The sequence below is a fragment of the Myxocyprinus asiaticus genome, chromosome 33, assembly GCF_019703515.2.
Source record: "Myxocyprinus asiaticus isolate MX2 ecotype Aquarium Trade chromosome 33, UBuf_Myxa_2, whole genome shotgun sequence".
NCBI classification, from domain to species: Eukaryota; Metazoa; Chordata; class Actinopteri; order Cypriniformes; family Catostomidae; genus Myxocyprinus; species Myxocyprinus asiaticus.
In genome coordinates, this window is record NC_059376.1 from 13,924,803 (window position 1) to 13,948,198 (window position 23,396).

The window sequence follows — 23,396 nt, forward strand, 5'->3', positions numbered from 1 at the left end:
AACTCAGAAAAAGAGGGGGAATATTATCATATTATCACTATGTTACCACCATACTACTTTTACTATGTCTGTTGTATATAGTATGCATGATGTGCATAATGTAAAATGCACATTTTCTGGATGCTTAGAATATCATTACATTTGCCAAAATTTGCAGTATACAACAGAGTATACTATGCTGTGTACTGTATCCTTCAATGCAATGTGCTCAACTTGACCTTCCGTTTCCAATGTGATGAGTGAAACGTTTGTAATATCCGCTGCAAAAAAAAAAAAGATTTCCAAGATGTGGAAGCCACTTAAATGTGTGTAATCAGGTGGCAAATGCAAATGTCATGTGACAACAATGTATCATATTACTTTACATTCTACTTTCACATACTTTTTTAAAAATGGAATAGTAGGCACTATCCATTGCATACTCCACTGTATGCAGTACGCTAGTATTCCATTCAGAACAAAGCCTCTGACACTTTTGTAGAAATTTGTGGTGATGACTGTGAAATTAAAGATATCATAAAATTGGGTGTGTTTATGTTCTAAGGTACGAAAGTGTTTGAGATCGAGAGGAGTGTGCAGAAACTGGACCTGACAGGAAAGAGACGTGTGCACTTGCGGGCAGGGTCAGAGGTTAACCTTGTCAGTGTGGGGACAAAGCCAGCTAAACGAAACTCCTTCAGACGGTCCCTCGCTTTCTGCACTGAACGAGCACAGGTAACAGCCCTCCTTCATACTGTCACAAACTGACTGTTAAAATACTGAAATCTACCTTACAAAAAAGTGGTGGTACCATAGTATAGTGATAATACCATGGTACTATGATACATGCCATGGTACTGAGAGATTACCATATTTGTGTACAACGGTATACTCAAGGTACTTTAAGAATAGTGTGGTATTGCTATTATTATGGTTGGCGTACAAAAACACGGTAAATATGGCATTAATAAAAAATAAAAAAAACATGGTATTACTATGAAACTTTTTGAAGGGATTGGAGGAGTTTAAAGAAAAGTGGCTCTCAAACATTAGGAGGACATTCTCCTGATTGTGAAGTGCATGCAGAAGTTTTATTATTACATTGCCACCTGTTTGGATAATGCAGCTTTTACACAGAGCAACAACCACCTCTAGATCAGGGTTCCTCAATTATCAGCCAATGTTTGGCATGCGCTAAAGGCCTATTCACACCAAATCCATGACGATTTTGCGAGACAATCTTCCGACGAAAGGTCTATGCACACAGAATGCATAAAAAATAATAATTTCACCCCTGTACAGTAGGTGGCGCTGTTGCTGTTGTACAAACATTTATACCAGTCTCATGCCCGCACCTTCAGCTGTTAGAGATTAATACACCGATCAGCCACAACATTAAAACCACCTGCCTAATATTGTGTAGGTCCCCCTCATGCTGCCAAAACAGTGCCAACCCTCATCTCAGCACCAACAATCATGCCACGGTCCAAATCACTGAGATCACGTTTTTTCCCCATTATGATGGTTGATGTGAACATTAACTGAAGCTCCTGACCTGTATCTGCATGATTTTATGCACTGCTGCCACACGATTGGCTGATTAGATAATCACATGGATGATTGTTGGTGCCAGATGGGCTGGTTTGAGTATTTCTGGAACTGCTGATCTCTTGGGATTTTCACACACAACAGTCTCTAGAATTTACTCAGAATGGTGCCAAAAACAAAAAACATCCAGTGAGCAGCAGTTCTGCGGATGAAAATGCCTTGTTGATGAGAGAGGTCAACAGAGAATGGCCAGACTGGTTTGAACTGACAAAGTCTACGGTAACTCAGATAACCGCTCTGTATAATTGTGGTGAGAAGAATATCATCTTGGAATGCTATTCTGAAATGCGGGTTGGTGCTGTTTTGGCGGCACGAGGGGGACCTACACAATATTAGGCAGGTGGTTTTAATGTTGTGGCTGATTGGTGTATATTGAACGCGGTTAAAGCATTTATTTACTTCATTTGGCATAACTGTTTCATTGTGTCCTTTCCATGGTGTTGATGCATTCTGAGGAGTATATAATCTGTGTTTTTATGCGAGTGAGATGAGTAAAGAGTGGCGTTGCATAAATATACCTCCTATTTATATTTGTACATGTATTTTGTAAGAGTAAGAATATTTATGCATGACTCTTTTAATAATAAAAACAACAGTAGTAAAAAATAGCAGCAGCTCAAAAATGTTTACATCGATGGCTGTGGCCCTTGACTTTGTATTGTTGATAGAATTTGGCCCTTGGTAAAATCTAATTAGGGAACCCTGCTCTAGATACTGATCAACCACAGACATGGGACAATGATGTGTTAATTTGGTTTTCTGGGCCGTAGTATTTTATTTAAAGAATTAGAACATTCAGCATTTGGCCATTATTAATATTGTTTGTTTGTTTTTTGTTTTGTTTTTTTTTTTTTTATAAAAGAAAAAAAGGTTTGTGATTGGTCTTTGTATGGTATTTGCTGCTGTTTGGCATTTCAGTAATTACTATGGGTTGATTTAGGGGCCGCTTCCTCCCAGAGGACTAGACAATACTGCTCAGAAAAAGAGCCGCTGTAACCCTCCATTACAAACTCTCTTACTGGAGAACTCCACTGTGTGGACAATATTAGAAAAGGACAATACTAAAGCATTGGTTTAAAGGGATAGTTCACCCAAAAATGAAAATTCTCTCATCATTTACTCACCCTCTTGTCATCCCAGATGACAAATTATGATTTTTAGAAGAATATTTCAGCTCTGTAGGTCCATACAAAGCAAGTGAATGGGTGCCAAAATGTTTAAGCCCCAAAAAGCACATAAAGGCAGCATAAAAGTAATCCATACGACTCCAGTAGTTTAATCCATGTCTTCAGAAGTGATATGATAGATGTTGGTGAGAAACAGATCGATATTTAAGTCCTTTTTTTGCTATAAATTATTCACCCTGCCCAATAGGTGGCGATATGCATGAAGAATGTGAATCACCAAAAACACAAGAAGAAGAATGTGAAAGTGAAAGTTAAAGTGGAGATTGACTGAGCAGGGGGGAGAATTTATAGTGAAAAAGGACTTTAATATCGATCTGTTTGTCATCCACATCTATCATATCACTTCTGAAGACATTGATTTAACCACTGGAGTCTTATGGATTACTTTTATGCTGACTTATGTGATTTTTGGAGCTTCAAAATTTTAGCACCCATTCACTTGCATTGTATGGACCTACAGCACTGAAATATTCTTCTAAAAAACTTCATTTTAGTTCAGCAGATGAAAGAAAGTCAAACACATCTGGGATGGCATGAGGGAGAGCAAATGATGAGAGAATTTTCATTTTTGGATGGACTATTCCTTTAAAACCAGCAATGATGGTCACTCTTGTTTGAATCATTTAGGATAGTTCATTATTTTCAAGAAAGCCCTATACAAGGAAATATAGTTAACACAAAGTGTTTAGCACTCACCCACTCTCCTCTTTCTGTCTTTAAAGGGAGGGTTCCTGACTCCACTCTTAAGAAGAACTGCCTCAGCAAAAAACACACTAAAGAAAGTGCCATCTGCCCTGTTTATTGAGCATGACAGGGTCTTTCAAAGGAGGAAGGTAAGATTCCTTCAACGTGAGCATACAGTGTGTCTGTCTGTGACTCCCACAGGAATTTGACAGAGCTTATTGGGATACCCAATTACTTAGTAGATCAACTCCTAGTCAAGCCTAAACAATACAAAGTCACTTGAGCAATACTGAAGAGTTGTATTATGAAAAAGAAGATACTGACTCTGTTTCAACCCCATACTGAGCTGCCTACCTAGACATTTCGGGCATGTAGACATGCTCCGGACTGTTCCAAACAGTAAACAGAATGATGCTGCCTTATAGGTTACCTTGCTTTAGACAAATTTTGACAGCATCGTAAGTACACTACCGGTCAAAAGTTTTGAAACATTTACTCATTCTTTATTATAATTTTTTCACATTTTAGAATAATAGTAAAGTCATTAAAACTATGGAATAGCATAAATGGAAATATGGAAATTATGATGTGACTAAACAAAATCCATAATAAATCAAAACTTTTAGCATCTTCATAGTAGTCACCCTTTGCCTAGAATTTGCAGACATGTACTCTTGACATTTTCTCAACCAACTTCTTGAGGTATCACCCTGAGATGCTTTGTAAATAGTATTGAAGGAGTTCCCATCTATGTTGGGCACTTATTGGCTGCTTTTCTTTATTATTTGGTCCAAGTCATTAATTTCAAAAACTGTTTTTTGTATATTTTTTATTAAATTTTAGTTTTATAATGAAATAAATTAATATGGTGGCACAATTATATTTTGGTCTACAAAACTAATTTCAAACATTTAAGCATACGCCTTCAGATCAAAAGATTTTTAAGATCATGAGAGACATTTCTGTCAAGTGTTTCAAAACTTTTGACTGGTAGTGTATATGAGATGCTGTTTCAAGCATTTCAGTTCAGTCATTTATGAGGGTCCATTTTCTACACTCAATAAATATTTTAGCCTATTTTAAAGATTTACACATTTTGAATTTCATAACAAAATTCTATCAAATTTAATAGTGCAATTTTTAACTAAATTAAATTAGTAAAATTTAAAATATGTATTTTTTTTTATATATAATTTAATGGAATTTTCCTACAAATTGAAATGCATAAATCTTAAAAATGGTCTTTTTGAGTGTAAGGATACTGCTTTGTAATAAGATGTTTCCAGTCATGATTAACTTAGCAAGAGCCACAACTGACATGATCAAGCCAGAGACTTCAATTCATGGTAAATGTCAATATGACCCTTAACCTTTTCCTCTGTTTATCTTTGTAGGAGTGGGAAACCAAAGCACCAGGTTGACATCAAGACACTTCTCTCACACATTCCTCTCACATTGTCAGTATATTATTGCACTGAAAATATGATTATTTCCAAGCATGTGGACCATGCAGTTGTTTGGATTTTTGAAGTTTGGTCTTCTCTTTTTTTGGTACTTGGTACTATTAGGATAATAAATACTGATCACAGAACTCCTTTAGTACCATATTCTGTCCATAAACAAACTCTGCAAACACAGAGCGTTGCAAGATTGTTAGCGTGCAATTTTGCAAAACATCTTGTGATTTGTTGTAAATGCCTAATGCGATGTTGCTGATGTACATTTCTTTAAAAAATAAGATACATTTTAATCCAACATTCCAGGTATAGAATAACTCTGTCTAGAGAATGGTGCATTTACATTTTTGTTTGGAGTTTTACATTTAACAAAGTCTATCATCAAAGCATATATTTATCCTTATGTAAATCACTTATGTGACTTTGCACTATTTTGAACTAGACCTAAACTGTTTGCGGTTTTCAGGAAGGCACTGCCACAGTCAGGAATCGTCAGTTTAAAGATCAGACAGGATGTGCTCATAGTCAGTTGATTATTCAAGAATAATTACCTCTTTCTTTTTTATTTTCACTAGACTCACAAATCTGTGGTAATTTATCAGCATTTTTACTCTGTATAATTCCAGTGCACATGCAGTATTTTATGTGTTGTAGCTTTCCTAATAATGTGCCTTAACCATGTTTTTATCCATGTTTTTTATGCTCTTAAATGAAGCATTGATTTGTCTTTGCAGTTATTTTGTATAGTTTGCTTGGTTGGTTAAAACGGGATGGCCTAATATTGCAGTACAAAAAGATGTCTGTGGTAAAGGAAAAACACCAATGATGAAAATAATTGTATTTGTACAATAAAGAAAACAAAGCTGGATAAAAAATAATTTCTGCTTGAGTTCTTTTCTATGAATCTTGTTCTCCTTTAGTAAATTACATAATTACCTATAGAATAAAATCAAATATAAATTAGTAATACTAAGTAGTAGTAATACTAATACTAGTTATACAATGTACAAACCCAGATGTTGTATTAATGAATCATTATAGGGTCATTCTGTTATTGTGATGAGAAATGCTCTCATTCACTTTACATAAAAAATCAAGAAGTTTTAGCAATGTTTACATGTGTATGAAATATGTGCCAATCTTCTAAATGGAATGGAATAAATGTTCCATATAAAATAAAAAAAAAAATAAAAAAACAGTAACAAGAATACAAGGAGCAGAATGATTTTACGGTCTTTAAAAAGGAATAGTTCACCCTAAAATGAAAATTAATTATTTACCCTCATGCGATTCCAGATGTGTATGACTTTATTTCTTCTGCGGAGCACAAATGAAGATTTTTAGAAGAATATCTCAACTCTGTAGGTCCAGTCAATGCAAGTGAATGGTGACCAGAACTTTGAAGCTCCAAAAAGCACATAAAGGCAGCATAAAATTAATCTATACGACTCCAGTGGTTTAATCCATGTCTTCTGAAGTGATCCATTCAATTTTGGATGAGAACTGACCAAAATGTAACGCCTTTTTCATTATAAATCTTGACATCAGCAGTCTCCTTGACGATCATGATTTCAAGCTCGATTACACTTCTTCGCACCATCTAGCGCTCTTCGTATGAGTCAAGCGCTAGGAAGTGTAATACAGCTTGAAATCACGATCATGCCTAGAGACTGAAATGGCAAGATGTGCAGAGAAAAAAGGAGATATATTTTGGTCTGTTCTCACCCCAGATCGATTAAACCACTGGAGTCTTATGGATTACTTTTATTCTGCCTTTACAGAGCTGAGATATTTTTCTAAAAATCTTTGTGTTCTGCAGAAGAAAGAAAGTGATACACATCTGGGATGGCATGAGGGAGAGTAAATGATGAGAGAATTTTCATTTTTGGGTGAACTAACCCTTCAGATGTGTTACATATTTAATTGATTAAAAAAATTAAACACATATTCTTATGATGTTAATCAAATTATTACAACGTTTTAAAATGTATAGGCTTGGTAATTATGCACACAAATCTAGGTAGATCAATGAGAATGTTACTGGTTCATGAAACACCACTGGCACAAGAACATGTCTGCCAATGCTAAATTAAATTAAAATAGTTACGCAGTAGTGTAGGTTTAATGTATGATTGGTTCATTTTTGATAAATGTTCTGATGTCCCTGCAGTGTACTCTTGTGTTGTACACTATTCTGACAGATTGTCAATGGGGGTCAGTGTTGTTCAGTGCACACTTCTGCAGACAGAGAGAGGAACAGTCAAATAAACAATGTTTACAAACTACACTAGCGCTATATAGCGCTATGAGGATGTCCCAAACCTTACACTGATTTAGATAATCTCTGCTGGGATCCAATCATGGACATGTTCAACAAAGTGACGACTTTTCTGCAGCAGGCCTTAGAAACCGTGAGTAAAAGCCGACTCTTCAGTGTCTTCAAAATAGCCTGTTGGCTTTAGCATTGCTAATGAAGACAACAACTCTCACTTGTTGCACGAGCCCTTAAAACTGTATAATAGCGGTACAGATGTTTATTAACTGCTGTATATAACGAAATGTGCAATATAATATACCGTAAGGAGTTGTCACGTAGTTTGGTGCTTTATTTGAGAATATTTAGTTAATTGTGTTTAGTTAGCTTGTGTGCTACTGAAGTTAAGCTCGATAGTGTACACATTTGACAGCACACTAAAGAGTAGGCTGTTTCCCTCACAGTTGTTTTTTCAGGCTTTATATTGTTAATATCTATAAGTCCATGTATGTAGTATGTATAACTAGTAAGGGATATGGATGAGTTTAATCGGTCACAGTGCTGGGTTTGTCATTTGAGAGTTGTTCACGTGGAAGCTGCAGATATTTACGCAGGTCTGGACAAGTCTCTGACTGGAGAAGAAAAAAAGTCCATAAAACCTTAGAAAAGATTTGCACTAGTGAGTGACTGCATACATACATGCATGCATATATCTAGCAGCCTTGTGTATGTACATCTTAAAGGTCTATTTTATTAACAAGAGTAATAAAACTTGTCATAGTTAATGAAGGCCATGTGACTACTGTTTACAGCTATGAACAGATGTCCATGAGTTTCACAGCTAACAATGCTAACGTTAGTTTTTGGTTATGAAAATAAATAAATAAAAATAACCATTAGAGAACGTTCTGTATACGTTTTTTTTATTATTATTATTTATTTATTTTAGGTTATCCCACAAAAAACACCCTGCAACGTTCTGAGAACGTTAGTTTATGGTTATAAAATAAAGAACCTAAAGAGAACGTTCTTAGAACGTTAGGAATTGGTTCCCAAAAAATATCCAAACGGGAACCATTCGCTAACGTTAGGGGAACGTTCTGTGTTTGCTGACATGTAATTACATATCCTCTGCTTATTACTTATGAAGACTACCTTTATTATATTTTTGATGAAGAATTGTGGATTTAAAAGACCTTAATGTTCACATCACAGATCATATAGAATTAATGAAAGTGTACATGAATGTTATTTTGTTATATTATTGTTATATATATATATATATATATATAACATAGTACAGTATATAGTACGGTACTGTGCAAAAGATTTAGGCACTTGTGAAAAATGTTGCATAGTGAGGATGTCTTCAAAAATAATGACATAAATAGTTTTCATTTATCAATTAACGTCATACAAAGTCCAGTAAACATAAAAAAGCTAAATCAGTATTCGGTGTGACCACCTTTGCCTTCAAAACAGCACCAATTCTCCTAGGTGCACCTGGACAGTTTTTCTTGGTTGTTGGCAGAGAGGATGTTCCAAGCTTCATGGAGAATTCGCCACAGTTCTGTTAAGTCTGTCTCAATTGCTTCTGTCTCTTTATGTAATCTCAGAATGATATGATGTTCAGTGGGGGGCTTTGTGGGGGCCATGACATCTGTTGCAGGGCTCCCTGTTCTTCTATTGTAATCTTTTCTATTTGCAAAATAATGTTTGGGAGTCTAACATTTATATTTCCTATTGACACTAAAGCTGAAGATATAAATAACCATCTTAAGACAAATGCTTTTTTGAAACATCTTATGTGCCTAAGACTTTTGCACAGTACTGTATATATATATATAATAACTGTATAGTAATTGTTGTGTTGTTTGAAGTGAAGTTATGAAGACAGTTTTGATCCTGCTGTTTCTTACAGAGGGAACCCTCGATAAATCTGCTGGACTCTTTTGTGGATCACTGGAAGGCAATAACCAACTATTACATTGAAACTACAGGTAAACCTATACATATAGAAACTATAAGTATAATAAAGTAAGTAATAGTCAACCTATGGGGGGAGGGGGGGAGGGAGGGGGGGTTCATAGGCCAAAGCCAACAGAAGTCCAGAAAGGTAATGTTGATATATGCACTATGCAATTTAATGACAGCAAATGAGATAATTGCTGAAATGGAATGAACAATTATTTCATGCCCTATTTACTCAAAATTCATTAAAAATTAAAAAACAAACTTGTCATTCAATTTTGGGACTGAAACAAAGGGGAGCACTTTTGGGGGGCCTGGGTAGCTCAGCGAGTAAAGACACTGACTACCACACCTGGAGTCGCGAGTTCAAATCCAGGGTGTGCTGAGTGACTCCAGCCAGGTCTCCTAAGCAACCAATTGGCCCGGTTTCTAGGGTGGGTAGAGTCACATTGGCGTAACCTTCTCGTGGTCACTTTAATGTGGTTCTCGCTCTCGGTGGGGCACGCGGTGAGTTGTGCGTGGATGCCGTGGAGAATAGCGTGAAGCCTCCACGTGTGCTACGTCTCCGCATTAACACGCTCAACAAGCCACGTGATAAGATGCGCAGATTGACGGTCTCAGACACGGAGGCAACTCAGATTCGTCTTCCGCCACCTGGATTGAGGTGAGTCACTACGCCACCATGAGGACCTAGAGCGCATTGGGAATTGGGCATTCCAAACTGGGGAGAAAAGGGGAGAAAAAAAAAAAAGGAGGAGCATTTTTGTTAATCGGCCAAGTGGACTCTGTTAGCAGCCGAAACAGATAATCTCATTTAAATTTTTGGCTGATTAACCCTTAAATGCATGGGTGTTATGCCAAACATTATTGCGTAACTTGGGTCTTTTGCTAATATCTGTCACAAATAGGTGTACAAAATGCCCAGATAGTGTCAATTTTCAAAACATTTTCTAGGCAATATTCTGTATTTTCTATATATTCTGATATATTTTGCTGTTTTATTTTTCATATATCAAAGAGGTGATGCAGCAAACCTAGAACAGGTTTCATTACTTCTACGCTGAAATTTCATGAGACTCAACTCAACTGGCTGTAAAACACATACTGAGCTATGCATAAGCTACACAAATATATTTTCTCAGGCACTTTTTGAGTCTAAATAGACATACAACTTCAGTAGTACACCCAAATATCAATAGCCATATCATACTGTTCATGTGTTACACTTGCTATAGTTTACTTCCATGTTGTTTCTTCACAAATAGCAATGTCAAATGTAAATAAGTCAATCACTGAAACAGCAGTGCTGAGTAACAAATAGCATGTATAATATGTATGTGTATACACATAATTATTAACATATAATAATGGTGATAATTCACCATTGTTTTCACAGAACTCATTTGTCTTGTAATAAAGAAAGAAATATAAATTGTGTGATTGTAAACTCATATAGATATGAAAAAATAATAAGAATATAATTTAGGGAAGTGCAAAAAAAAAAAAAAAAAAAAAAAAGGCGACACTGTTAAATTCCTAGGGTCTCTAATGACCCCTATACACTTTTGGTAATCAAGCAGTTATTAAAATATATTTTTGCAAGTTTGCCTTTTTATTTTTTATTTATTTTATTTATTTATTTATTTTTTGTCTATTCAGAAGAGAAAAGTAGACTACTAAAATGGTAGAATACTAAGTATTTGCATATTATTATATTATTGGGTGTTTGTACATTCTAAACCCAAATAAAATCTGTTAAACATTGAACTTTTCCAAAATGCAACATTTCTAAGCTGCATCTGATGATGTTTATATGAAAAAAATAATGAACAAAAAAGTTGATAAAAAGAGGTTTGTAATGAGTGTTTTATTTGTGTGGGTTTGTTAACATGTCTCATCATGCTTTATGCAAAGATGAGTCGCGTCCGGTGAAGCACACAGACATCCCATGGAGGCTGAAACAGATGCTGGACATCCTGGTGTACGAGGAGAAACAGCAGGAGGAGGAAACGGGTCCCTGCATGGAATACCTGCTCCAGCACAAAATACTAGAGACACTTTGTACGCTGGGAAAAGCACAGGTATGAAGCCATAGACGTCACTGATCAGAGATGAAAGATATGTAAAGCTGTTTGAAATATTGCAGTTACACTTTATCTGTTTTCATTGTGCAGTATCCTCCTGGCATGAGTCAACAAGTGCTGCTGTTCTTCACTAAAGTCCTGGGCCAGATCCAGAAACCTGTGCTGCATTTAATCAATGTGTATCGGCCTGTACAGGTTAGACTGACAGGGAGTCTCGTACTTGATGGAATGAAAATTCTGCCATTATTTACTCACCCTCATGTTGTTCCATACCCGTATGCTGTTACCTTTTTCATGGAACACAAAAGGAGAATTTGAACAATCTTAGCACAGCTGTTTCCCCATAAAACAACAGAGCTCTGACAGTGTCTGTCGAGCTTCACAAGGATAAAAAACACCCCAAAAGCAACAAAAAGATAGTGCATATGACTTGTGTGCTATATTCAATAGCTTTGAGTGACAAACAGAATTTTAGCTCTTATTTACGTAATATTGTACCTTATGCTCTAGCTTTCAAATCAAATACTATATGTAAATACTGTATTCAATGCATCACATCTGATTGTACATTAGCGACATCTCCTGACATCATTGGTTCTCGTGTCTCATGACCAAACATCAAAGCAGACCATTGACGTCAAATGCCTAGTGCCATATTTGATTTTGTTGCCAAATTTTTCAGTGAATAACAAGTTCAAATTTGATCTGTTCATCACACAAATCTATACTGCACATGTCATACAGACTCTTATTTGTGGTGCTTTTATGGTGTTTTTTTTTTTTTATGAAATGATCACAACTAAGTACTTTGAATATTGTAATATTATTTTGAGTAACTACTTTGAACCATGAAGTACTATGATTTTTTTTTTTAGTCACTGAAGTGATTTGGAACTTTTGTTCCACATACGCGATCACCAAATTTTGCTATGAAATGAAGCATCCAACATTTGTTTAAAAAATTAAGGACTTTTGCGTTACACTGAAACATTTCTAATTTGACTTCCTCTTTTCCCTCTCTATTACAGAAACTGATCTGTCTATGTGGACTCCCTGATTCAAAGACAGAAAGAGAGGAATCTCAGTTTCTGTTTGTCGTTTGCACTCGAGTGAAGAAAGACCCGTATGTCCTCAACTATATCCTTGAGGTATGCATCTTTCTGCATCCTGTACTCTGTACTCTGTCTTGACAGTCAAATATACTTGTAGTGCTAGGAGACAATAATGAGCACACACCCACATCTCCATCACAAAGGTTTCCAAAGCCTCTCTGACACAGAGGTCCAGTTCTACCTCAGAAGAGGCCTTGGGGGAGGGGTGCATTGGAGCTTCCAGTCCAGAGAGGGCTCACTCTCCACCTGCCTCCTCTTCCAGTGCTGCCGCCGCCTCATCTGCCCAGAGTGGAGTTCATAACTCCAGCTCACCTCAGGCAGCCACAGGCATTATCCCTGTTCTCATTCACCTGGGTAAGAGTCAGGTGAGTCATTGTGAATATATAAAACGGCTGGTTGTGTAATTAAATATGTGGGGCTGGGGATTTGAGTGTTAAAGGAATAGTTCACCCCAAAATGAAAATTCTGTCATCATTTAGTCGCCCTCATGTCATCCCGGATGTGTATGATTTTCATTCTTCTGCTGAGCACAAACAAAGATTTTGAGAAGAATATCTCAGCTCTGTAGCTCCGTACAATGCAAGTGAATGGTGGACAGAACTTTCAAGCTCAAAAAAGCACATAAAATCAGCATAAAAGTAATCCATACAATTCCAGTGGTTTAATCCATTTCTTCAGAAGTGATATGATAGTTGTAGGTGAGAAACAGATCAATATTTAAGTCTTTTCTTTACTATAAATCTCCATTTTCACTTTCACATTCTTCTTTTGTTTTTGGCAATTCACATTATTCGTGCATATCGCCACTTACTGGGCAGGGAGGAGAATTTATAGTAAAAAAAAGACTGCTTCTCACCCACACCTATCATATCGCTTCAGAAGACATGGATTTAACCTCTGGAGTCGGATGAATGTCCTTTTTGGAGCTTCAAAGCTCTGGCCACCATTCACTTTCATTGTATGGACCAACAGAGCTGAAATATTCTTCTAAAAATCTTTGTTTGTGAAAGAAAGTCATACACATCTGGGATGGCTTGAGGGGTGAGTGAATGATGAGAGAATTTTCATTTTGGGGTGAAATATCCCTTTAATACCTAATCACAACAAGAATTGTTGGCACAAATATTCAGCATGACAAAATTATAAAAGAAAACAATGCATCCCTACAAACACTACGCTGAATCTGAAAATGTGTCATTTGAAAACAAATTTGAATTTTTTTTTTCTTTCTTTTATTCGCATCTGACCAATGACAATTCAGAATGTGCATTCCAGATAAATGTTGAGTTGTTGACATTTTTGGGAACTATATACTGTATGATAAAAGCAAGGTACTGGCTCTACCTCTCAGTGCATGCTACATAATAAATACTATTGTTAACTTTGCAGCAATAGTTGTAAGAAAAAATATCTGTTGGGGATGTGTATCTTCAACTATAAGTTTCTGTAATTACTTGCATTAACTTTTCACATTAAATTCACATTCAAGTGAATTTTACTTTCATTCAGGTATAAAGTCTTTTTCAATTTTGTTTGCTTAATTTGGTGCACCATTTCATTTGCAAACTTTCAATTTCCATTTATTCACACATCTGACCTGATTTGAACAGACCTATAGAGGTGGCCAGTCAAGCCTGTAGTCAGAAAGGTTGTCTCGCTCTCTCTGTTTTAGAAAAGTCGTATTGCACTCAAAGCCCTGGAAAGTTTGTTGCTACTGGTCAGTATACCACAAGAAGACACTGGAAAGTTGCTGGCTGAGGGAACTCCACTCTGTCCCCTGCTCGCTCAGAGATTGACTGAGCTTTACTGCCTTATACCCTCAACGCTCGACCCTGCAGACATACACAGCTACCCCAACACACAGTGGAGGTGTGTGTCTCTTTTATCCAGCGCTTAATTGTTTAAGCACATATTTTTGTGGAACATTTGTCCCCACCCTTTATTACCCTGTATATAGTTACAACAGACAAAAGCACACATATTTTCCTAAGAAAACTTAAATATTTAACTCATTCTCGATCTTCTGTTTTGCAGAGCTCGGTTCATGCAGGACAGCACAGATGAGAGCCAGTCTTTCCCAGGCAGTGAACATGTCCACAAGTTTTTCTGCTTTTTGGACTACTGTAATCAACTCATCAAGGAAGCACCAACGGTTTGACAAAGTTATTCATTTTGTGTGTGTTTTACCTATGCACCTGCTTCTGATGAGCTTGAAAGATAAACTGAATTTGATTCCTCAACTTTAATATGTGTAAGAAGTTGTTACTTGTTTCCGAACACTGTCCATAATAGTTAGATATATCGCTGAATTAACAGAAATCAGGCATGTCTTTGTCCTGGTCATTTACACTGGTGGCCAAAAGTTTGGAATAATGTACAGATTTTGCTCTTATGGTAAGAAATTGGTACTTTTATTCACCAAAGTGGCATTCAACTGATAACATTGTATAGTCAGGACATTAATAACGTGAAAAATTACTTAAACTACTTCAAAGGGTTCTCGTCAAAAATCCTCCACGTGCAGCAATGACAGCTTTGCAGATCCTTGTCATTCTAGATGTCAGATTGTCCAGATACTCAGGTGACATTTCACCCCACACTTCCTGTAGCACTTGCCATAGATGTGGCTGTCTTGTCGGGCACTTCTCACACACCTTACAGTCTAACTGATCCCACAAAAGCTCAGTGGGGTTAAGATCCATAACACTCTTTTCCAATTATCTTTTTCCAACAATAATGTCCTGACTATACTTTGTGATCAGTTGAATGTCTTTTTGGTGAATTAAAGTACCAATTTCCTTCTGAAACAGCTAAATCTGTACATAATTCCAAACTTTTGGCCGCCAGTGTATATATATATAAATTATCTCTCTCTCTCTGTACACACACACACACACACACATACAAACAGTAGTTATACTGTATATCTGCTTTTTTCTGTAGGTACTTGCTATTAATATAGCCCAAGCAATTCACCATCAGTGGCTTAAAGGAGTCATCCAGCCTCATCTGCTTCAGATGTGAGTAATGCTCACAAATCTCCCCAAATATTGCCGTTTGACATCATGTAACAGGGTAATGTGGGCAAGGAGGAGGCGGGAACCGGCTGAACAGTCAAAATAATGTTTAATGAAATCTCAAAAAGACATAAACATAAACACACACAGCAGCTGCGTGTGGCTCTTGCTTTCTCTCGAACTGCCACATCCAGCTCGGCTTTATCCCTCTCCTCGGCTGATTAGCCTGATTGGGGGCCGGCCGTGTGCACTCACGGCCCAGCCCCACCCTCCTCCTTGTCACACATCAATTTTCTTTTTTGAAAGCCAAAAATTATTTAAAGTAGAACTGTAGCTGAATATACTGTGGTGTTTACTTTCAAACCATGCTTTTATGTGTCCAACTGATAAATCTTTTAAAGCTGATAGATTGTCATATACTGTCTCTGGTTGTCCAGGTCAGAAGTTGGGATCCTGGTACACACGGCTCTGCTGTGTCGTTCTGTGCATCACATACATTCTCCTGTGCTCCTGGAGGAGCTGGTTCTGTTTCTTTTAGGAAGCGATACACACTGCGAACAACCAGAGGACACACACTCACACATCCTTCGTCATCGCCTAATTGAACACTGCAATCATTTATCAGATGAGGTAACTGTGCTAGCACCAATATCATTTATGCTTTTATGAAAAGTCTTAGTATTGAGTATCCAGTTATACTGTCTTTGTTTTACTTATATGTTTTAATACAGCATCACAGTGTTTGTTACAGTGTGTGGCTTTTGCCCTGTGTTAGATCAGCATTGCGACATTACGTCTGTTTGAGGGGCTTCTACAGAAGCCCAACAGAAACATCTTGACCAATCTGGTGCTGCGGAATCTTGAGAAGCGCAGCTATAGGCTGCCTGGATCAGGAGGTGGGGACGAAAGACAAGGAGGCGAGCCTGATATTTTAGAAGAATCCGAGTGAGTAAAGAGATTGTCTAAAAGAAAACACATTCTGTTGCTTGTCATAGTGACTTAAGGGGATAGTTCACCTAAAAATGAAAATTCTCTCATTATTTACTCACCCTGATGATATCCCAGATGTGTATGACTTTCTTTCTTCACCAGAACACATTTGAAAAAAAATCTCAGCTCTGTAGGTCCTTAAAATGCAAGTGGATGGTGATCTGATTTTTGAATCACAGACAGTCAGAATAAACATCATCCATATGCCTCCAGCTGTTAAATTAATGTCTTCTAAAGCAACACTTTTTTAAACTCTAAATCATGCTTCAGGTCAGCAGCGTTATGTGCGTGTGATGTAATCACATTGGCATTTGAAACACGTGAGAACTGAGGCACGTGCATCACAGCTGGAAGAGCAGCACTGTTTACAAGTGAGAAGGAGGAGCACTGTATAGCAGCTTGGTTGGTTTTGGTTTAGATGTGTTATTATCTGTTTCTTTACTCACAATGGTGCATTTGTGTGCTCTCCATGGATGTCTCAACCGAGTGGAGAACATGAGATTACCTCTGTATCATGGCAACCGTAATACATCACATGAGAGACCGCTTAATCTCCACCCTCTTGTGAAGCTTACTAGAAGCAATGATTTAGAGTTAAAAAGTACTTAAATATTGATTTTTTTTGGCAGCAAAAGTGATCGAATCGCTTTAGAAGACATTAATTTAACAGCTGGAGTCGTATGGATGACTGTCTGTGATTTTTGGAGCTTCAAAAGAGAAATCTCCATTCACTTGCATTTTAAGGACCTACTGAGCTGAGATATTTTACTCATTTTCTTCAAATGTGTTCTTCTGAAGAAAGAAAGTCATACACCATATCATGAAGGTGAGTAAATAATGAGAGAATTTTCATTTTTGTGTGAACTATCCCTTTAACATTTCTCCTTCTGCCCCTTTCTCTCCTTTTCTCTTTCAGGGAACTGGAAGAGGATCCCTTCTTCACAGACATGTATGAAGACAGTGAGTTCAGTGGCCAAGAGCCTCTTCTGTCTCTACCCAGTGTGAGAGAGAGACATAATCCCAGCACACACACGCAAGTCGCTGATGTCGTCAACAGGTATCGCTAGAAGACTTTTTTTTTTCTGTAATTTAAACCGTGTTTTTAAAATCCTCATGGCAGAGGTTACACTATCTAATACTTGGTGGAGTATTTGTAGAAAACACAAATATCCAAATATCAAGTTGTTTAGTGAAATTTGTAATGGGATGCTTGGCGATTCCAGCTTAATTCCAATATATTATATTATTTACTACTGTTGAGATGTACAGGTTGTAAAATTGTTGAAATTAGATGTGTACACATTTTACACAATATTTACTTGAAATTGACTCCGAATGCATTATTCACCGACAGTGCTGTTGTTAGATTTTGGAGCTGACACAAGGGGGAGCTAACAACATTGGTTATTCAGCCAAGTGGGACAGTGCCATTAATCCCTGTCTGATTAATTGGCTTCAGGTCGATATATTGTTTGACAACTAGTCATGCCAGTGATCTAAAGGGTCTTGAGGGTCAAGGTTTTGCATTCATGCATTTCAGATGCTAAACTTATGTGTTTTTTGTTTTATTAGCTTCTTGTGTTTAGTGCCCCAGGAGGCAAAAACATCCCATCTTGTGCAGGGAGCAGGGTATGACACATACGTCCATGACGCACACAAATTGGTGAGTTAACATGTTCTTTAAAAAAATTCTTCACGTGGTAACATCTAAATTAACTGGTTTTATTCAAGTCTAAAATATTATGTAATCTGACTAAATCTGCCTGACAAATTAGGTTACAGCAATAGAAGTCTTTTTTTTTTTTTTTTTTATGGATTAGATAGTAGAAATAGATCCTTGAGGTATCAATAGCAGGTTACTGCTTTTTTCAGGATACTGAACACAGAAGAACACTGCATTGTTATATCACTTTTTTCTGTAACTTATCCTTGTGATGTGTAATGGTGCCACTAGGCCATATTATCAGTCATTTTGTAACTTTCAACTGCAAGCAAAAAAAATCATTGCTACATTTTCAAGTTTGGTTTTCAGATATTCTAACACTGAAACTGTCCTCTCTGTTTATAGTTAAAAGAGTGTTCTGAGTGGAATTGGCCAGATTCTGACAAAGCCACTGATAACTCTCTAGCTGCAGACTTCTATGAAGGGCACTTCCTAAAAATCCTGTTTGACAGGATTGCCCGCATCCTAGAGCAGGTAGATGTGTAGCCTCAGTAAGATGGCTTCCTCTTCACTTGAAACAAATTTCTATTATATATATATATATATATATATATATATATATATATATATATATATATATATATATATATACACTATATTGCCAAAAGTATTCGCTAACCCATCCAAATAATTGAATTCAGGTGTTCCAATCACTTCCATGGCCACAGGTGTATAAAACGAAGCACCTAGGCATGCAGACTGCTTCTACAAACATTTGTGAAAGAATGGGCCGCTCTCAGGAGCTCAGTGAATTCCAGCGTGGTACTGTGATAGGATGCCACCTGTGCAACAAGTCCAGTCGTGAAATTTCCTCACTACTAAATATTCCACAGTCAACTGTCAGTGGTATTATAACAAAGTAGAAGCGATTGGGAATGACAGCAACTCAGCCACGAAGTGGTAGGCCACGTAAAATGACAGAGCGGGGTCAGCGGATGCTGAGGCGCATAGTGCGCAGAGGTCGCCAACTTTCTGCAAAGTCAATCGCTACAGACCTCCAAAGTTCATGTGGCCTTCAGATTAGCTCAAGAACAGTGCGTAGAGAGCTTCATGGAATGGGTTTCCATGGCCGAGCAGCTGCATCCAAGCCATACATCACCAAGTGCAATGCAAAGCGTCGGATGTAGTGGTGTAAAGCACGCCGCCACTGGACTCTAGAGCAGTGGAGACGCGTTCTCTGGAGTGACGAATCACGCTTCTCCATCTGGCAATCTGATGGACGAGTCTGGGTTTGGTGGTTGCCAGGAGAACGGTACTTGTCTGACTGCATTGTGCCAACTGTGAAGTTTAGTGGAGGAGGGATTATGGTGTGGGGTTGTTTTTCAGGAGCTGGGCTTGGCCCCTTAGTTCCAGTGAAAGGAACTCTGAATGCTTCAGCATACCAAGAGATTTTGGACAATTCCATGCTCCCAACTTTGTGGGAACAGTTTGGGGATGGCCCCTTCCTGTTCCAACATGACTGCACACCAATGCACAAAGCAAGGTCCATAAAGACATGGATGAGTGAGTTTGGTGTGGAAGAACTTGACTGGCCTGCACAGAGTCCTGACCTCAACCTGATAGAGCACCTTTGGGATGAATTTGAGCGAAGACTGCGAGCCAGGCCTTCTCATCCAACATCAGTGTCTGACCTCACAAATGCACTTCTGGAAGAATGGTCAGAAATTCCCATAAACACACTCCTAAACCTTTTGGAAAGCCTTCCCAGAATAGTTGAAGCTGTTATAGCTGCAAAGGGTGGGCTGACGTCATATTAAACACTATGGGTTAAGAATGGGATGTCACTTAAGTTCATATGCGTCTAAAGGCAGGTGAGCGAATACTTTTGGCAATATAGTGTATCAGTTGCAATCAAAATTATTCAACCTCCCCGATCAGCAATATGTTCTGGTTATGTGAATTACAAAACAGCGCCAACCCTCATCTCAGCACCAACAATCATGCCACACTCTAAATCACTGAGATCACGTTTTTTCCCCATTATGATGGTTGATGTGAACATTAACTGAAGCTCCTGACCTGTATCTGCATGATTTTATGCACTGCTGCCACACGATTGGCTGATTAGATAATTACATGGATGATTATTGGTGCCAGATGGGCTGGTTTGAGTATTTCTGGAACTGCTGATATCCTGGGCTTTTCACACACAACAGTCTCTAGAATTTACTCAGTATGGTGCCAAAAACAAAAAACATCCAGTGAGGTGCAGGTCTGTGGATGGAAATGCCTTGTTGATGAGAGAGGTCAACAGAGAATGACCAGACTGGTTCGAACTGACAAAGTCTACGGTAACTCAGATAACTGCTCTGTACAATTGTGGTGAGAAGGATATCATCTCAGAATACTATTCTAAAATGCGGGTTGGCGCTGTTTTGGCGGCACGAGGGGGACCTACACAATATTAGGCTCAATAATGTGGCTCAACATTCAAACCTGGTTTGGCTGGTATACATACTACAGTATGCATTTAAAAAACAGAGCCCTACAAAACACCATTTTTTTCACCACGTTTCTCCATGTGTTTCCTTCTGCTAGCCGTATGAGCTAAATCTGCAGGTGACTTCAGTTCTGTCCAGGTTGGCTGTGTTTCCTCACCCTCACCTGCATGAGTATTTGCTGGACCCCTACATTAGCCTGAGCCCTGGGGCACGATCTCTCTTTTCCACTCTTGTCAGGGTAAGAACAAGCCATACACAAAGCTTCCTGTATGTAAGAGAACTGCATATATTTAGGAAGTACAGAGAAAAAAATTGTCTAGTGCTTGTATTAATAGAAATATCTGCGATTGCTTATCGGCTACAGATTTAGTTTGACAGCAGAACTGTTGCTCTCATTGATCTGAATTTAAGAGCACATTGAAGACAAGAGGCAACTTTTAATTTCTGCATTGCTTAATGATAATTGTCCTATGCTGTAGGTGATAGGGGAGTTGATGCAGAGGATTCAACACATCCCCAATGTGACAGAAAGACTGATGATCATCAGGAGACAACTAATGGGACTGGAAGAGGAGACTATGTAAGATGGTCTTCATAGATGTGTCAATACATGTGTTACAGGGATATTTCACCCAAAAATGAAGATTCTATCATAATTTACTCACCCTTATGCCATTCCAAACCCATAAGACTTGCTTCTTCTGTGAAACTCAAAAGCAGATATTTAGCTAAATGTCCAGGCTGCTCTTTTCCATACAATTCAAGTGGATAGGGACTGGAGCTGTCAAGCTCCAAAAAGGATTAAATGGCTCATGCACTATATTCTGGCTCTTCTTTTATTATATACTATATTCCAAGTCTTACAATAGCTTTGTGTGTTGAACAGACCGAAATTGGGTTATGAGAGACAAACAATCATACAGGTTTCATACAAGGACACTTTTGAATGAATTATCCCTTAAAGGGTTAGTTCACACAAAAATTTAAATTCTCTCATTATTTACTCACCCACATGCCATCCCAGATGTGTATGACTTTCTTTCTTCTGCAGAACACAGATGAAGATTTTTGGAAGAATAGGTCCAGTCAATGCAAATGCCAGAACTCTGAAGCTCCAAAAAGCACATAAAGGCAGCACAAAATTGATCCATAAGTCTCCAGTGGTTAAATTCATGTCTTCAGATGTGATATGATAGGTGTGGGTGAGAAACTGATCAATATTAAGTCCTTTTTTTACAATAAATATCCAGCTTTGACTAGCCCCAACCAGCAGGTGGCGATATGCATGAAGAAAGTGAATCGCCAAAAAACAAAAGAAGAATGAAAATGTGAAAGTGATACTGGAGATTTATAGTAAAAAAGGACTTAAATATTGATACGTTTTTCACCCACACCTATCATATTGCTTCTAAAGACATGGATTAAACTACTGGAGTCATATGGATTACTCTTATGTTTTCTTTATGGGATTTTAGGACCTACAGAGTTCTCGCCACCATTAATTTGCATGGTATGGACCTACAGAGCTGAGATATTATTAGAAAAATCTTAATTTGTGTTCTGCAGAAGAAAGTCTTACACATCTGGGATGACTTGAGGTTAAGTAAATAATGAGAGAATTTTCATTATCTAACTATCCCTTTAATAATAATTTTGACTGATATTTTAGAATCATTATATATACATATTAATTTGTTGTTTTTGTCAGGATGGATCATGCGACCCTGTTAAAAGGTGTAATAGTACTGGAGGAGTTTTGTAAGGAACTGGCTGCCATTGCATTTGTCAAACTACCCATGGAAGCACAATGAAACCACAATGCCAGAAACCAAATACAATACAGAGGATCAGTACCGAACAACATCGCTGGATGCCTCTATATACGGGGAAAATGGATTTGCACAGAATTTAGTTATGTGGCAATATTTGTAGAAATGCATGTCACTTTTTGCTAATTGTTGTCAGAGAGGACTCAAATCACCTGATGACAGTTTGTTTTTCAACTTTTGTCCAAGAGAAAATACCTGTGAATTCAGACCAGTTTTGCGGTATTTCATAAATCAGGTACAGCACAAGTCAGAGCAGGTTTCTATTCATAGCAAAAACTGTCTGTGATGTACCAAGTTGCTTTATTCCACTTTTAGTGGAATCAGTAGAAATAAACGATTTGTCTTTTGCACAATATTAAAGTGGGTGGGCTTGTTACCCAGTAATTTTAGTCACAATCAGTCTCTCTGATTGGGGACAAAGAGCTGATTTGTGGTCAGATCCCTCTGCCTTTAATGTCTTATTGAGTTTAATATGTAAAGCAAAACCCCTATCTCTTAAAATATTGTTTTTAAGCCATTGCACATTCATTTACATGTTTAGATTTCTTTGTGCTGATACATTAACTGGACATGTATCATTATGGTGTATAACGTAATTATGCAGTAAGATATTTTTATTTATCTTTAATCTATCACTTTTCACATGTGAATAATCAATGTTATTTTATTTCATCCTGTGTGTTAAATGGCTGAACCAAAGAGCTAGAGTGATATTTAGATTTTTCAAGTTTTTTTGTGTGTGGTACGTGTGGTCGTCTGATTGTCATTTTCATTGGCCTACTGTATATTCTTAATAGGCCTTTATTGTCTATGGAGGTGATATGTGATGTATTGTGAGATTTTATTATAAGGCTTAACACCACAGCTGTAAGCAATACCTACTCTAATCTATTGTCACAGCAATAAACTCCTAAAATGTTCATGGAAATTAAATTGCAACAAATTACAATGTATTAACACTGCGTAATGTGTTTTAAGACAGTAAAAATGGTCAATTCTGATTTAATTTTAATTATGTTTTAGGCTTTAGTTCTGCATAAATGCCACATCATGGCTAGTT

General features: G+C 37.5%; 2 protein-coding genes across 4 annotated transcripts in view; both read left to right on the plus strand.

The window, feature by feature from the left end:
• Nucleotides 1-5,778, plus strand: part of LOC127424537 (actin filament-associated protein 1-like 2) — a 54,747-nt gene extending 48,969 nt beyond the window's left edge. For both annotated transcript variants that reach the window (XM_051669867.1, XM_051669866.1), the window contains exons 13-15: nt 545-714; nt 3,497-3,607; nt 4,853-5,778. In XM_051669867.1, the coding sequence (XP_051525827.1) occupies nt 545-714; nt 3,497-3,607; nt 4,853-4,879 (308 nt within the window). In that variant the 3' untranslated portion in view covers nt 4,880-5,778. The remainder of the gene's footprint in view (nt 1-544; nt 715-3,496; nt 3,608-4,852) is intronic.
• Nucleotides 5,779-7,124: 1,346 nt separating this feature from the next.
• Nucleotides 7,125-23,393, plus strand: fhip2b (FHF complex subunit HOOK interacting protein 2B). Of its 2 annotated transcripts, none has more exons than XM_051669863.1 (17): nt 7,125-7,326; nt 9,091-9,169; nt 11,055-11,221; nt 11,315-11,419; nt 12,253-12,372; nt 12,480-12,701; nt 14,009-14,205; nt 14,371-14,488; nt 15,280-15,356; nt 15,791-15,983; nt 16,129-16,298; nt 17,260-17,400; nt 17,916-18,006; nt 18,412-18,540; nt 20,605-20,745; nt 20,987-21,087; nt 22,216-23,393. In XM_051669863.1, exons 1-17 carry the CDS (start codon nt 7,276-7,278, stop codon nt 22,316-22,318), a joined length of 2,205 nt encoding a protein of 734 aa, XP_051525823.1. In that variant the 5' UTR covers nt 7,125-7,275; the 3' UTR covers nt 22,319-23,393. The 2 variants fall into 2 exon arrangements, with proteins under 2 accessions (XP_051525823.1, XP_051525824.1); XM_051669864.1 differs by lacking the exon at nt 7,125-7,326 and adding an exon at nt 7,387-7,848.
• The last annotated feature ends 3 nt before the right edge of the window (nt 23,394-23,396 follow it).